The sequence below is a fragment of the Anguilla rostrata genome, chromosome 18 (assembly GCF_018555375.3).
Source record: "Anguilla rostrata isolate EN2019 chromosome 18, ASM1855537v3, whole genome shotgun sequence".
Classification (NCBI taxonomy): domain Eukaryota; kingdom Metazoa; phylum Chordata; class Actinopteri; order Anguilliformes; family Anguillidae; genus Anguilla; species Anguilla rostrata.
The window spans coordinates 23,142,213-23,159,349 of NC_057950.1; the positions used below are offsets into that span (position 1 = coordinate 23,142,213).

General features: G+C 40.1%; 1 protein-coding gene across 1 annotated transcript; it reads left to right on the top strand.

The window, feature by feature from the left end:
• The first annotated feature begins 1,428 nt into the window (after positions 1-1,428).
• gfral (GDNF family receptor alpha like) lies at positions 1,429-13,258 on the top strand. Its single transcript, XM_064317951.1, has 10 exons — positions 1,429-1,522; positions 2,929-3,066; positions 5,949-6,101; positions 7,190-7,567; positions 8,056-8,112; positions 9,000-9,324; positions 9,981-10,228; positions 11,604-11,684; positions 11,981-12,062; positions 12,348-13,258. The coding sequence occupies exons 1-10, from the start codon at positions 1,462-1,464 to the stop codon at positions 12,418-12,420; spliced, it is 1,596 nt and encodes a 531-aa protein (XP_064174021.1). The 5' UTR covers positions 1,429-1,461; the 3' UTR covers positions 12,421-13,258.
• Positions 13,259-17,137: the final 3,879 nt, after the last annotated feature.

A 17,137-nucleotide genomic window follows, 5' to 3' on the forward strand; every position in this document is an offset into this window, starting at 1 on the left:
AGAGAGAATGGGTAAATAAAGAATATATTTGTTTTGTTGGGATCCAGAGGGTACCACCCTCAATGAAATTAGCATCTGGAGGTGGAAAATGTCTGGGGAAAAGGATATACACAATATCACAATTTAGAGAGGTTTTTTGGACATTTGGACCCACCTTTGGGAAAATACATGTCTTATTTTACTGCTGTGTTCAATCCACTCCAAATTTTTATCCCACTGCTGTGTACTGTACATCCTGTGGTACGACTGGGAAAATAAACCTGGTTTCATCCTGTATCATAAGTACATATAATCACTACTGAATAAAGAACATAGATAACATTTTTTTATTGAGTGGGAATTATGCCTGGGTCTAGACTGCTCTGATTGGGGGCAGACAGAATTATTATTATTATTATTATTATTTTATTTTTTTTTTGGGGGGGGGGGGGGTCAACATTTTAGCAACTAAGACACAGTGTGTGCCATACATGCCTGCATTGTTTAGTGATTTAAAAACTCAAGATCATTGACTCAGTCTTGTCTATTTAATTGTATGTACATGCTCAATTATGTGCCTGTGGTCAGGAGGTTAATACCAAACTCAGAGGTCATATTAATGGGATTCTGCATTTCTTCCCACAGATAAGAACAGCCGAAACAGCAGGGAAAAAATACACAGCATTCTATAAATGCAGATATTGGTCTTATATTTAGTCATTATAATATTTACACAATAATTTCCTTTGCTGCACGAATGCCTAATAATAATAATAATAATAACAATAATAATAATAATGCAATGTATTCATGATGTGCTTTTCATACAGCCAAAGCACTGGATGCAGATAATTGTTGAAACATATAGTGTACTCATTTTTAAGTGTAACACAGCTGAATTGCAGATTATTTCCGTTATAAATGATTGTTATTTGACAATTTCATGCAACACATAAACTTTGAATGATTAAATTCTCTTCAGATGGTAAGATGAAAAAACACAGGGCCAAGTTACTTTAAATAATACAGCTTGTTTAATTTGTGTGAGCCAATATTGTTTATTATAGGCTCATTTTGATATCAATACTTCTAACGACAGGACTAGATTTGATTTAGTAAGTTTTAATTAATGTATGCGTCTGTATGCGTGAGTAACTTGCCATTTTTGTACGTTGATAACGTGTTTTTGCTGAGATTTGTAATATGTGAAATGAAGCACTAACCTAAATTAATGTGCCATGCATTGTCTCTGGCATTCAAGCATATTTCTGGTCTGATTTCAGTTATGGTCTGCTTGAAACATAGACAAACCCCCAATCAATTACTATGATTTTTTTTTTTTTTTTTTTACGTCAACACCGGTTTTAAAGGTAATATCCAGGAAAAGGGCTATTTCAGTTGACGTCATAGTGTATTCAATCGGTTCCCTCGCGCCTTTTGGAACGGGAGCTGTCCACTCGTGTGTCTGCTAGTTCTGCAGTGATGGGATTATACCGTGCTCCTGTGTGTTCCACCTTAACCATGAAAATCTCCCTGGTGACGGGTGAGTAGACGTGCCTTCTCTCCATCCACCAGCCCAGCAAACAGCTCTGAAGAGCTTCAAAACTTTAAAATGATGTTCTGACGTTCTTTGTGTTATATTGAAATTTAAATTCTGATGGAGTAGGCTACACACGAACGGAGCGTGACATGCTGTTGTTTTTATTTCTTTCACTGTTTATTTTTATTTTTTTATTTTTTTTAAAGACGGAATCCAAATGCAAGCTTTTGTGTAACTCCTCTTTGTCATGTGAGAATTTGCGTAATTTGTGTAATTTTTAATGTGCTGCTTTGTAATGCTTTTCTACGGTGCAACAGCCAAAGGAAAACATCAAAGCAACGTGCGCAAGGCAAATATATTTAGGCGTATATTTGCTCAGCATAATTTGGAAAGGAAGGTGCTAGAGCCACCTGTTTGGACTCTTGATGCGATTACTTTTGTTGTACACTGTTTGCCTATTTAAGCGCACATTATATAAGCAGAATAGAATAAAAATAACCCTCCATACCAGACCGAGATAGCATTTATCTCTCTAGTGGAACAATACTTGTAGAGAGCTTTCTGATCGAGTAAATAGTACTGTAGTATGTCCTCATGGTACCCCAGAAGCTTAATTTTAATTTACGCGATCTGTTAAAGTGGAAACTCTCTAAACGGAGTTGTTTTATTTATTTATTTATTTATTTATGACATCTGTTACTGCTAGACGTTTAAAGATATGCCTTCAACTTAATGACATTTAAAGACGTTTCTGAAGTTACATGAAGCGCAATCTGCACAATTCCAGAAAGAAGCTTCAAAAAGGTTGCTGTATTTAAGATTACGATTTTTGAAGCTGTGTTAGGGTGTGGGTTGCATTTCATCAGCTTTCAGTCTGAGTTCCACATACCCATGGAAGATGTTTCTACAATTATTTTTGATTGTCTAAATATTTTTTGAAAGACTTGGAGTGTATTTATGGGTGAAATGATACTATGGATTTAATTTAATGCTGCTCAACTGTACTGATGAAATGTGAATTGCCAGGAAGGAGGCAGTGGATTGGGATTGAAACGTCTCTGGACTCTAGAAAATAAAATAAAAAATGGATTAAAATTTGTTTACAAGAACAAGAGCTTCGTTTACCACCCTGTTATTCGCCAGGACTGGAATAATCTCCCCAGAAATGAACATACGTGACATTATTTATCCAACCCATACAAACCATCTGAAGTCAGAGAAAAGTGAAGCTTTACTGAGCTCATAATAGGTGGTGGTACATGGTGTTGTCATAAACAAACTCGTGAACTAATCAAATGATTTTGCTCTCCTTATGAGAATTCTCTGCTTGGTTCAGACGAGAGAAGATAGCAGAAGACTGTAGCCCCGCCCACTTCAGTGGATGTGTTCATTTCTGCTTCTGCTTTCAGGGTTTCTGGCGTGTCAGGTGATCTGCAGCTTTTCATTGAGGTCCAGGGACTGTGTGTCCGTAAAGGAGGCCTGTGTTTCTGAGTCTCGTGCGTGTCGGAGCGGTTGGGACCTGCTGAAAAATGTTTGCCACATCTCTGGTATGGCTTCAAACCGGTTTGTGTTTCTTCTGTCCAAAATTTCAAGTGGCCAGCTGTGCCGATTCTGCAAGGAGCACTACAGTGGATGAAAGATCTTAAGCTGTTTAATAATTTAGAAAATTGTCATTGCAGGTAAACAAACACACAATAGCAATTGTGCTGAACCATGATGATTGCTATACAGTGTCAATTGTTGTGATCTGCTGCGTTTACCTCATTCACGAAGTAATGTGACATATGTCTAATTAAAATACATATGGGCCTCAATATGTTATGATTAAACTCAGTTATAACGGTGGATTACCCGAGGAACCCTGGTTTAACCAAACACTGCTCATGGCACATTATATCCCATTGTGTACCCCCACTGTGGAGTCACAGTGTCAATGAGAAAGCCAAATCTCAGTCGTATATAAAACTATTTTGGTCCACATTGTGGTATTTCTAAATATTATTTATTATTTGGTGGGAGGAGCACAGACTCTTTATTTATTTATTTATTTATTTGTTTGTTTGTTTATTTACTTGTACTTTCTAAAAAAAACGAGGCGAGCGGGGGTGGGGTGTTGCTTTTTCACCCCCAGGCCACCAGTGGCATAGTCCTGGTCTAGCCTGTACTGTATAGCTTCAGATATAGCTCGTATATTTCAGTCATGTTGACTAGGTAGTTAACTCTTTGACATTACATTATATTTCTGTCCATCACTTGAAAACATTTGAGTTTGCTACAAGGAAAATTATTTTAGTTGTTAGTTTTCAAGTTAAAACTCATTGCGCGTCTCTTATTTATGACAGAAATTATTTTGTGTAACCATATTTCGTTGCCATAATTAATACTTCATTTGGAGTGTGCATTAATGCTGCTACAAGAGACACAATAACATAAGGAGTCCACAGCAGATGAGGGGCCCTTCACCTCAATGGCTTTTAGTGGCTACTTTCTATCATGATCATTTCAACATCATAAACAGAAAGTTCTACTTAGCTTTATTAAAGTGATATGGGACAAGAATCGTTTTATAAAAGAACCGTTTTTCGATGCCAAATTATAAAAGCAGTACTGCACTCGAACCCACAATTTGGTACCTGATCTCACAAAATATGCACATTACAGATGTTTGCCTATGAATATTCTCAGTGTGAGAGTGAAAAATTAGGTGTGCATGTATCTACAATATTAAATAATGCTGATAAAATGGGAATGATTTCGCAGTGCAAGTAAAAATATATATATATTTTTAAAATTTTATTACTTGCCAAATAGCCTTTTTGAGGAGAACTTGCTATAACAGGTGGTGTTGAGTATTGCGTGAAAATACTCTATAAGTGCATGTCACTCTTGAAGTTCTGCAAATGTACTTATTTTGTTCTTTTATTTCATTTTAAAACTGTAATTACAAGTTTTAGGCTTGTGCACCGTATGCCAACAGTTAAACCAACCCTACAGATTTATTTCCCTTGTTGTGTTATTATGAGAACAGAATATTTCGCTAGCTTGCAACTAGCTTATGTTAGCTGCCATTTCCTTTGTGCGACATTAAGAGAGCAGAATGTTTAGCTAACTTGCAACTAGCTAACATTAGCTGCCATTTCCCCTGTGTGAGATTGAGAGCAGAATGTTTAGTTATCTCGCTACTAGCTAATGTTAGCTGCCATTTCCCCTGAGTGAGATTGAGACAACAACGTGGTAACTAGCTAGCGTCTTACTGCAGAATCCTGTAGTGTGACCCCTGTGACCATAGCCTGTGACTACACTTGTAGCATGAGCATTTCTAGGATGGAAATAACAGTTTCTATAAGAGGTGTTATATATATATATATATATATATATATATACATTAAATGTGAAATGCTCTCCGTTGTGGTACTTTGCTAGGATTTCTTGTAGTGTACACAAAGCATTAGGTTACATCATCATTTGATCTTCCCAGGAACATGACCACAGGCCATGTGTGAGGAAGAACCTCTCTGATTGGCCTTGGCCTACGTATCCCCCGCTACTCCATACCGGTTTCCCCAAGAAAGACACTCATGTCCCATCCCACAATGCATCCTTTGATATCACTGTAATGCAATCCTCTCACTTAATTTAATATATCTGAGAGATCAAATAAGTAGAATTGGACATAACAATCTCAGTAGGGTTCCCCTGAGGCAATAAGGATGAGGATAAAACATCAACCTGCTCGTTTTGAGTCAAGCTCTCTATAAATTGAATATGGGGGACCATTTGTTGTGTAACCAGGAAATAGGTCAGATTCACAATGAAAACATGGTATCATACCCTGTGTAAAAAGGCTTAAAAACAACTGAGTAAAACAAGACTTGCAAAAGACTAATAATTTATTTTAAAAACACCAGCGGTACAAATGATAGTCATGGCTCACCTTCTTCCCCTTTCTGCCCCTACTGACAGACCTTAAATAGGTTGAGCCAATCAATTGCACCTGGTTTCAATTGCCACAAATTAACAAATAAAATTCAATTAAACACGGATGATTATAGCAGAATGCTAAGAGCTGAATTTGCGCTCATGTACGGGGGAACGATATTAGTGTGCACATCCAGCCCAAGCTGAGTTTTGGTGCAGGACGAAAAAGGTAAACTTCAGCAAGAAAAAAAATGTCCGCACACCGATGTTTAGAGCGTCCAAGAATTTACTGAGTTATCAACGCCACGTTTCGGTCACAAAAAAACGTCTGATAAAGGTCAAAACATTCCGGGCTTAGCTCAATAAATTCTTGGGAGCTTTTAATTTCGGAGTGTGGATATTTTTTTTCCTTTATATAGTTGAACTCTGGCATAGGTATGGGCGTGAACACACAGCGCTGAATTCTGCAGAATGACTGTGTCCCCGCGTGTTTGTTGTGTGTGTAAATCAGACGGAAGCTGCCAGGTGGTGGACTCAGAGGAGTGTAATATGACCATCGCCTACCTGCTGGGCCAGTTCCCCCAATGGAAAGGCTGTCTGTGCACGGAGGAGGACTACTGCAGAACCCCACAGCTGCTGGCCCCCAACTGCCACGCTCAACCAGGTGGGGTACAGCACCGACCCCAACATATATTACATATATTACATATATCCAAGATCGTGTCTACAGTATGGTAGAAAGTATTTTAGTTTTACGAATGGGTGTTTTTAAAATTAGGGTGAAAATGGGGACATGAACCTGGTCAATTCCAGTCCCCAACTGCAATGGAATTTTGAAGCCACTCTTTGTTTGAAACTGAGACATTTTGGAACGTGTTGCGTTTTAAGAGTACACTTTTCATTAAGTGACGCATCCGATAACAATACATACCAGTAAACATGTACATATTGGGATGGCAGGTATGCCATCCAGCCAAGTTACGCCTTGGCGGGGCATGCACCATACCTATACAGCACCGAGAGTTTGGCACTTTTCAGGGTTCCCCACAGAAATGACCGCAACAGCCACAGACTCTCAGCCCTTAAAAACATTCAATTCTGTACATTCTCACCCCATTTCAACAGACAGAACTCATAAACAACTTCACAATGTCCACACAATAAAGCTACATTTCTACATTCAGGTTACCTCGCCCTGTTCTCTATCTACCCACATACAAAAAATGACTACATATGTACTGTCTGCAACACCCCATTAAAACATTCTATTTAAAAACTTGACTCATTCATTATTATAACTACTAGTAGTGAACATGAGTAAAGTACATTTGTACAACAGTTTTCCAACACAATTTCGCGTGAATTCTCATGTAAGGTCAGTGATCTAGCTAAGGAAAACAGAGGAGTCCTACCTACAGCTAAGCGTATCAAAATTCCTTATAAACCTTAGAAACACTAAAAATGCATCTTGACGAAAAAACAGCAAAAACACATTTACGAACAGACATTTATACCAAGAAACATACAATCATTCACGCAACAGAAAGGCTGGGCAGCTAAATTCATACTACCGATACAAATTGGACATATTGAGGCCTATTCAATCAATCTTGACTCTTACAAACCCATCCACAAATATGGTTGGCCTGTTAATATACTGTATGCTTATACACGCAGGGCCAAGTGACTTGAAACAATTTAGGAAACATTGTGGAGATGTGGAGATTCATTGTTCCCCCTGGTTTCTTGCAGGTGCTGAAGCATCAAAGCAGCCCCCCAGCTGGTTTGAGCCGGACATGAGCCCAGCGTCCGTGAGTCCAGAAGGCCAGGGCTGTGTGTCCGTCCTGCTGGGCTGCCAGGAGTCCCCCCGCTGCTGGTCAGCGTACAGGAAGCTCAGGAACTCCTGCAGCTCCGACGGGGATCAGTGCCGCACCCCGGCCTCCCGCAGTTCCTGTCTGCTCCTCTGGGGGGAGCTGAAGAGCACTCCTCTGGCCAACTGTACCTGTCCGACGGGGGGGAAGAGGTGCCTAAAACTACAAGCCCTACTCCAGGACAACCCCTGTATCCGTGCAGAGCTGGAGTCTTCGGCTCAACCCCTGCCCAAGGCTATGCAGCAGAACATGGGCAAAGGTACCATCTTCTGCTGGGTTTGCCAGAGCATCACATTGCAACACACTGAGTCTTGGTCAGGTCACATGGAACAGTAGGTCTTCTTTTGAAACAAATGAAACGTGCGCACACATCCGCAAATCTTGTTTTAAGAAGACAAGCTTTCCATCACAGCACTAGTCTACACTTTTATCTGTTGACTTTGTGAATTTGATTTTCGAGTATCACGGTGTTTTGGTTGGGTTCTGAGAGTGCAGGGTCTGAGTTTGCATCAGGCCTTCCCTGTTTCCCACAGCAGGTCTATCATTTGGGCCGCTTGGCTTTTTACACCGTTGTCAGTGAGAACCTCCTATAAGGACTTAGCCACTCAGAACAATGACTTAGCTTTAGTTTCAGACAGACACTTTAGTCCAGGGAGATGGGAAATTCCACTGGTGTCTGCCATTCGCTCCAGTTCAGTCTTATGCAGATTCTTGGAACTGTGCACTTCTTTTTCGTCCTCTCTGTAGTCAAAGCGAAGAAGGATTCCAAACCAGACTGGCAAAGAAGTGGCCTTTTAAAAGAAGGTAATGAAGTGATACTGTAATACTGATCTCAATGACCCATAGTAATGTAATGATACTGTAATATTGATCTCAGTGACCCATGGTAATGTAATGATGCTGTATTACTAATGCCTCTGTACAAATTTATTCTCCAGGAAAACAACACAAGGAAGAGTACAGTGTTGTAAATATTAATAATAACACAGAGACCCCATTGTCTGATTATAAAACTGCTCATCTTCAGAAGTCAGGCGTATTGTACTTTTCCTCATCATAATTCGCAGCCAGGTGTAAGATCAAGAGATCTCTACAATTTGTTGCCTTGACATAAAATTTGATGTGTGAATTATTTTTATAACCTTTCGGCCATTCATTGCTCCCCACAAACGTATCTGCACGGTCATTAAAGCCACACATACTGTACATCATTGTCACTGTGTGACACTATGTGTTGGGTTTGGGTGTGGGCTAGCAGGTCTTTATAGGTCATTATCAATCATCATAAATCACTTCTATCAATAAATGAAATGAATAACATGCTTTCCCAACAAGGTTATTATCTTAGAATAAAATTAAGTTGAAAAGTGTGTAAAAAAACACTAAATAAAGAACGTAAGGGACGTAACGTTACGTGGACATTTTATGTTTAATCATATTATGCATGGTTGCATTTAAATGGGAATATTAAAAGACTCTATATTAATACACAGATACATTTCTCAGTGGCTATGTAAACAGCTTATTCAGAATACTGTCTAATTCAGAACAATGGCAATAACCGGAATATTGTGTGCATGTAAACATACTCAATGGTAGCGAATGACATAGGGTCACTTCCTCTGGAACCGTTCTTTGATCTCATTATGACATCGCAGAACTGTTGCCATGACGTGTCCCCCCCCCCGCAGCCCGTGACGCGGCGCGCTCGTGCCTGCGGGCGATGACGGCCTGCGTCTACGACGAGGTGTGCAACGGGCAGCTGGCGCCGCTGGTCCGGGCGTGCTCGGGGAGCCCCTGCCAGGACGCCGCCTGCGGCCGGGCCACCGGGCGCTTCTACCGGGCGCTGCCCCCCGCCGCGGCCGACCTGCTGGCGTTCTGCGGGTGCGACGCGGCCGACCCCGACTGCCTGCGCGTGAGGGCCGACCTGCAGAGCGGCACCTGCCCCGGGAGGCCCGCGCCGCCCCCTACCTGCCTGGAGGTCTACGACAGGTGCATGCTGGAGCCGCAGTGCAGGTAGGCTCACGCGGAGGGAGGAGCGGCGGAGGAGAACAGCAGCTCTGGCTGCACAGCCAATCAGCATTGCTGAAACGGCTAAGAATCGCACGGCTTGCAAACACCCTGCAGAACTGTGCAGTATGGTATAATGGGTAAGGAACTGGTGGCGTAACCCAAAGGTCACAGGTTCGATTCCCAGTTTGGACGCTGTCGTTGTGCCCTTGAGCAAGGTACTTAACCTGCATACTTAACAGTATATGTCCAGTTGTATAAATGGATAAAATGTAAATGTGTAAGTCGCTCTGAATGAGAGAGTCTGCTAAAAATGCCTGTAATGTTACTGGCTTTCCAGAACTTCAAATTCAAAATGTGGGCACACAGACACTAGAATTCTGGCCAGTCTGAAGACCATAACCTGGTCGTGCTGTTGCATTGGGTAAGACTTCCAGAATATTAGTTGCTACTTGTAGCACACAGAACCCTGAGGGGACTAGGTATTCAAAAGGGCCATATCCATTAGACGTACAGGACTCTACTAAACATTGAATAAATATTATTGCTGTTCGTCACGATTATTGCCATCCATACTACTAAATTATTAATCTTAATGAGGGAACATGGTGATTTGATGCTGTAGACTGGGTGCAGTAGTGTGCTTGCTGTGTGATTGACAGGCAGAGATACAGGACGTTCCAGTCCAGGTGTTTGGGGGAGGGGGAGGAGACTCCGTGCCGCGCCCACGACTGCCTGCGCCCCCCGGACCCCGACCTGATCGCGGGAGGGGACGCCGAGTGCCGGCGGGCGTTCGTGGGGACAATGGGCACCGCGATTCAGGAGCCCTGCACCTGCGACGGGGTGCAGAACTCGCACCTGCTCCATTGCCGGAGGATCCGCCAGGTGTTCCAGGACCGCCGCGTCTTCGGTGAGACCGATCCCTATACCGTCTTTCATTTACGCCCTTGCGGAAGTCCACTGCGCGCCATCGCAAGTGGCTGAGTCTGCGTGCATGGACGCGCACACATTAAAAAACTATTCCATACATTCCGTTCATTAAGATACAGCGCAGTTTGACACTCCTACATTCAGAAGCAAAGCTGTAGCAATGGAATTAGTGCCGTTATACCAAAGCTGTCCAAACAATCTATCTATGAAACTAAACAAACTATACAAAACATTACTTCTCATGGATGAGACTCTCTGGCGTTAGCTTAGAATAAATATATACTACAGCTTTCTGAAGCACAGCAGAAGTCTTTGAATTAAAAAGCCGGATGGATATTGAGCATCTTAGTGCTTGCAACACTTACTTAAGATGCTGTGTCAGTGTACTTTCTGTTTCTAATGGAGATATTCAATAAATATTGACCATAAATCTTACAAATATGACGTTCAAAAGACTGTCAGCTTTAAAAGGTGAATGTACAGATATGTCATTGCCTGTGCAAAATCTATCCAAGTGTCATAGCATACTGAGCAGGGCATGAGCAGTTTTTTATCATGGGCGTTTCTGTAATCTCTTAAATACAGGGCAAAGATTACACCTTGTTAAGTGGTATACATAATCAAAGTTTGCCCTTGTTAAGTGGTATACATAATCAAAGTTTGTCCTTGTTAAGTGTTACACATAATAAAAATATATCCTTCTTAAGTGGTAATAAAATATTTGTTCTTGATAAGTGGTTTACATAATAAAATATTTGTCCTTGTCAAGTGGTACTCATAATAAAATATTTGTCCTTGTTCAGTGGTATACATAATAAAATGTTTGTGCTTGTTAAGTGGCATACAAAAGAAAATATTTTTGTTGTACAGACAGTGAAATTTACCTTGTACCTTGTAACAAGGCTCAATTTGGATTCCACAATTTAATGAACCTAATTCAAAGTTTTCAGCATTTAAAAAAGAAATTCTCCTGTATAACTATCAAGACTTCGCAGCAAGTATCATGCAGGCCACACTTCATTTAGCTAAACTTTTAAACTTTATAAACATTTAGCTAAAGTTCTGTGTCTGATGCAGTGCCATGGGGATAAGCACAAGGGAAAGGTTCGAACAGGTTCTTGCGCTGTGCTTTTTAGGGAAATAAGCTTGGCAGTTATTCTGTTTTCCGACTCAGCTAAACGCTCATGCTCAACTTTTACAGCAGAAAGCCGTAAAGCTAAGCTATGGTTCTGCGTTGTGAACATTCGCATATTTGAGGACGGCCTTTGTTGCTCGGGAGGGTTATGCACCTTGTGATTATTTCACTCCATTGGTTAAAAGAATTATCATGTCCTGAATGTGTTTCTCCTTTTCAGTTTCTCACCTGAATAAAGCAGTCTCGTCACATCACACAACGCTGGAGAATGTGTCACAACTCAATGTCCATTGGTTCAGTGGTAAACACACGACACCCAACATTTTTTCATTGCTCAACCATTATATTGACAGCTGCAACTAGATAATAAGTTAGCAACAGAAGCAGTTATATGTAATATGAAACAATAACGTATAACGTATGAACAGCAGACTAAACAAAGTCTTAATTGTGATGTTTACAGTGGTTTACAGTGCCACAAATTTAAGACTTTGCTCGCTAGTCGTTAAATTTTAACTCCTTTTTGAAAGTATGTATTGACATCCGAGCGCAATACATATCCCTTAAACGTCTCTTTTTTAATCTTTTTTTCCCCAGATCAGCTGTTTTTTGCGCTCGTTTGTGTCCTTGTGATTGTTTTAATACTAATGGTTGTCATCACCGTTCTGAGTACCTCTGGGTAAGTATGTTATGTATTTTAAGAATGAAAAATAGATCTGAATTTCTCTATCCATTTGTTCAGTAATACCAGTATCGAGTTCTAAATATGCACATCAAATAAAATATTTGAAAAGAGCTTTAATAGATGAAATGAAATTAAGCATCTGGTTGTTTTCTATGTTTAATACAATTGAATTAGGCATGTTGTTGGTCTTCTATGTTTAATAAGATGGAATTAGGCATGTTGTTGCTTTTCTATGTTTAATAAGGTGGAATTAAGCATGTTGGTTTTCTATGTCCACAGATTGTGCAGAGGAACGGAGAAGGCGAAATGTCATCCTCCCCCTGACAGGAAGAATATTCCAGGGTTTCAATGATTTTCACTTTTATTTGACATAAAAGAACAGGTTATACAAGCCACTTTTATTGCATATCTAATATTTGAATGTAGGGAGTTGGGATCAGCATTTGCATTTGTGTGAGATGATTTATTACATTATATTTATTATATTTATGCTCTTTGATATTGTCTGTCACAAATTCTGCAAAGCCACATTTTTGAAGAATTTTTGTTTCATTATGTTTCTCTCTGAACTGATATTTTACATTTTTTGTCAAATGTTTCAAGTGGCTGGTGAATGCTAAATAGATTATGGCCTGGAATAAATACATGCTTGTATTTTATTTTGAAAATACTACCGATAGCATTTTATTCATGCATGAGCACAATTGGAAACGTTTATTTTGGTGATTGATGAACTCTCCACACTGTCTGTGAAATATATATATACAGTGAGCTCCGTAATGTTTGGGGAATTGATGTATTTTTTTGATTTTTTATTTGGCTCTGTACTCAACAATTTTATATTTGTAACCAAACAATGCACATGAGGTTAAAGTTCATATTCTCAGATTTTATTAAAGAGTATTTTTACGTTTGGGTTTCGTCATTTAGAAATTACTGCACTTTTTATACATCATCCCCCAATTTCTAGGCGCCATATTGTTTGGGACAAATAGCTTCATAGGTGTTACTGATTAGTCAGGTGTGTTCATTTGCTTCCTTAGCATTGGTATAAGAGAGCTAGTTCAGTATCTAGTCCAGTCTTTTGATTGCCTTTGGAGCTTTTATTTGAATTTGTCAACATGTGGACCAGAGTTGTGCCAATGAAAGTCAAAGAAACCCTTATGAGGCGGAGAAATGAGAAAAAACACTCAGAGACATAAATCTAACCTTAGGCTTACCAAAATCCACTGTTTTGAAGAGCATTAAGAAAAAAATGTTTTTATTCCTATTTGGACAAAGAGACAGACATGTTTCGGCCTAAGCCGTCCTCAACATGGCTGTCTCTTTGTCCAAATAGGAATAAAATACACTGGAAATGATTTTGTTGCGTAGACATTCATAATTTTTATCTCATTCATGAAGAGTGCGGGCTCCCGTCTTTCCTTTCTATGAAGAGCATTAAGAAGAAATGGCCAACTAGGGAGCTCAGTAATCACAAAGGTTCCTGTAGGCTACAGAAGACCACTACAGCTGATGAATGAAGAATTCTCACCATAATGAAAAAAACCCCAAACACCTGTCTGACAGATCAGAAACATTCTTCAGGAGACAGGTGTGGATGTGTTGGTGACTACTGTCAGCAGAAAACTTCACAAACAGAACTACAAAGGCTACACTGCAAGACAAAAAACAACTATTTAGCTGCAAAAACAGAATGGCCAGGTTACATTTTGCTAAGAAGTACCTAAAACAGCCTGCAGAGTTCTGGGAAAAAGGCCTTGCGGACAGATGAGACCAAGGTCAGAGTGTTGGCAAGATCAAAGTGTGGAGGCTGAAAGGAACTGCTTAAGATCCAAAGCACTTGCCCCTCATCTGTAAAACATGGTGGTGGAGGTGTTATGGTTTGGGCATGTATGGCTGCTACAGGTGCTGTCTCACTTGTCTTCATTGATGATGTAACTGCTGACAGCAGCAGCAGAATGAGGTCTGATGTGTACAACAGCATCTTTTCTGCTGAAGTTTTAGCAAATGCCTCCAAACTCACTGGACGGCGCTTCACCCAACAGCAAAACAACGATTCCAAACATAGTGCAAAATTAACAAAGGTTTTCCAAAGGCAAATATATTTAATTTTTGATTGGCTAAGTCATCCACCAGATCTGAATACAATTGAACATATGTTTCATATGCTGAAGAGTAAAATGTAAGGCAACTAGCCCCCAAAACAAGCAGGAGCTGAAGACGGCTGCAGTACAGGCCTGGCAGAGAATCACCAGAGAAGATACTCAGAACCTGGTGATGTCTATGGGTCACAGACTTCAAGTGGTCATTGCATGCAAAGGATATGCGACAAAGTACTAAACATGACTACTTTCATTTATGTAAGACTATTCTGTCCCAAACATTATGGTGCCCTGAAATGGGGGGGGGGGCTATGTTTAAAATGTGCTGTAATTTGTACATGAAACCGATTTATACATGCAACCAAAGAGTATGAAAATACCCTTAAAGCTGTGAATGTGTACTTTAACCACACATGAATTGTTTGATTGCAAATCTAAAACTGTGGAGTACAGAACCAAAACAAGAAGGAAAAAAAGCCTTTGTCGCAAACATTTTGTTGCTGATATATACACACATTGAGACCCTTGCCATTGGCATTCTAAACTAGGCCATGCATTGCTGTTAAAGTTCTGTTTCCAGGACGAATTCAAATACAAGGAGACGAATGTGGACATTTCTGGGAAATTCAGGTTACGGTCTGGTGAATGGTGACAGGCATAGAGAGAGAGAGTGCTATTTTACTGCCTGCTATGTCAACAAGACCTAGTGACGATCCAATATTGACTCATTGGCCCTCTGAGTCCTTTACCCAAATGTTGTCAGCATCATCTATGAAGGGGAAAAAAAGAGATCAAATAAACGTGCCTGTTAATGGGCAGAACAGGCTCTGTCCTCTGGTAATGCCCGATGATTTTCACCTCATAAATCATGACTTTCGCAGTCCCTCAATGGAAGACCTCTGACATTCAGGAGTGACTAATATCTGATGTTTCCATCCTCTGATGTGGCAGAACTGAAACAAGTCAATGATGTTTTCAGGAAGAGAAAACTGTGACTGGAAACCATCGGGGCAAATGCCAAGTCATATAGGAAACAGCTGTAAAGATTTTAGGACACGTCTATGCCCTGTTTGAACGCCTCAGTTAGGATGAAGGCCTACCACCCCCCTCCCCCTTCCACCCCTTCATTGAACCCCAACACCCCAACACTTCAGTCCAGATGTATCCGAATATATACGATGTGTCTCCAAAACGTTACTGAACGTTGAACGTTCTCGGCATTCAAATGCATCTTTGGAGAGACAGCGGTCAACCGATGATTGCAATGATTATTTTAGCTGTCTCATTTTGGTTTATTTTAGCGTGCCATCCAGGTATGAAATCGTTCCCAGTTTCTGTATGAATCTTTTGTGATTCGCCAGTGGGGATATAGAACGTGAAATATGACTGCTGGGAGAAGCACAAAGAGGAGAGTAGAGGGCATTCGTTATTTTAAACGAGGACACGGTTGAACCAAAGGCAAACATTATGAGATTGCGGTTTCGTATATCACATGATATGCAGTCGTTCTTTGGAACTCTGGCCTGTATTGAATTTGGGAGCAACCAGTGTGCTGACTATCCATGATGGAGCGCCACAATACGATGCATTATATCTTTGTTTACGCACCTAAGCCAAACATGGCAGAGAGAACATTTAAAGCCCTTTTAAACAGGGACAAACAGATTTGAAGGAAAACTGGACACTCTAGTTTTATTGTCACTGGCCAGAGTACAGGGCAATTAATAAAGAGGTAATTTCAATTCAATTTCAATCTTCTGATATGGGCAATAACCATTTGCATTAATAACATGTTTGCCTGATTTCCTCCATTATTGTGTATTTGTCACACTGGATGGTTTCAGAGTTTTAGACAAAATGTGATGTTAGACAAAAGGAAACTGAGGAAACACATAGCATATTTTTTAAATTATTTCACTCATTTAATGAAAAAAGTGATCAAACACCCATATCGCAAATTTGAAAAAGTAATTGCCCCCCTTTGTTACTCAAGCAACCGATTAAACAAATTAAATTAATAATTAGATTTGGCTGATTGAGCACAGCCAGGCTTGATTGCAACCAGATCATGGAGCTTTTACAAGCGCACTATGCGGCGATTAAAGGACATCCCAGAACAGATGAGAAAAAAGCAGTTGAAATACGTCTGCCCAAGGCCCTGGAACTCCACCGAACCACAGTGAGAGCCATTCTCTCCAAAATGGAAAACACTTGGAGCAGTGACAGATCTTCCAAGGAGTGGATGGCCTGCCTAAATTCCTCCAAGGGTGCAGTGACAACTCATACAGGAAGTCACAAAAGATCCAGGATGAACATCCGAAGAACCGCAGGTCTCTCTAGCCTCAGCTAAGGTCAGTGTTCATGACTGCACAATCACGAAGATACTGGGCGAAAACCTTTTTTAATCAAATAAATGAAGGAATCATTTTTTTAAGTGTTTTGTGTTTATTCAGGTTCCCTTTGCCAAATATTACAACATCTCTAAAGATCTGGAACCATTCCGTGTGACAAATATGCAGTAATAGAGGAAATTAGGATACTTTTTTATGGCACTGTATGTAACTTAATTCTGAAGGCAGTGCATGCTTACTTGTTACATCAGACAACTTTACGATGAAGAAAATGTAATTACTCTAAGGCTAAGAAATGACAACCAAAATGTTAAAGCAAAGTTTTATCCAAGGCGAAACAAAGTTTTTGTGTTTAAGTAAGGTATACATACCTTGAAAAATGTGACAATATGTTCAGCTAAACTAAAGTCAGTGCATACTGAACAATTATTTTTTTATTTATAGTATATATTTAGGTACTTTACAAATACTTTACAGTATAAATACACAGCCCAGCTGACTATATATTTCGAAGTATGCACTTCATGGCTAAAAGTATATGGACACCTGTCATCCAATATCTCATACAAAATTATGGCTATTAATATGGATTTGGTCCACCCTTTCCTGCTAT

Bases quoted from the DNA above. Each gene is read 5' to 3' on its own strand.
- gfral (XM_064317951.1), top strand. From the start codon at position 1,462: ATGGGATTATACCGTGCTCCTGTGTGTTCCACCTTAACCATGAAAATC. The intron at 10,229-11,603 runs GTGAGACCGATC...TCTCCTTTTCAG, and splicing joins CCAGGACCGCCGCGTCTTCG to TTTCTCACCTGAATAAAGCA. The intron at 12,063-12,347 runs GTAAGTATGTTA...CTATGTCCACAG, and splicing joins ACCGTTCTGAGTACCTCTGG to ATTGTGCAGAGGAACGGAGA.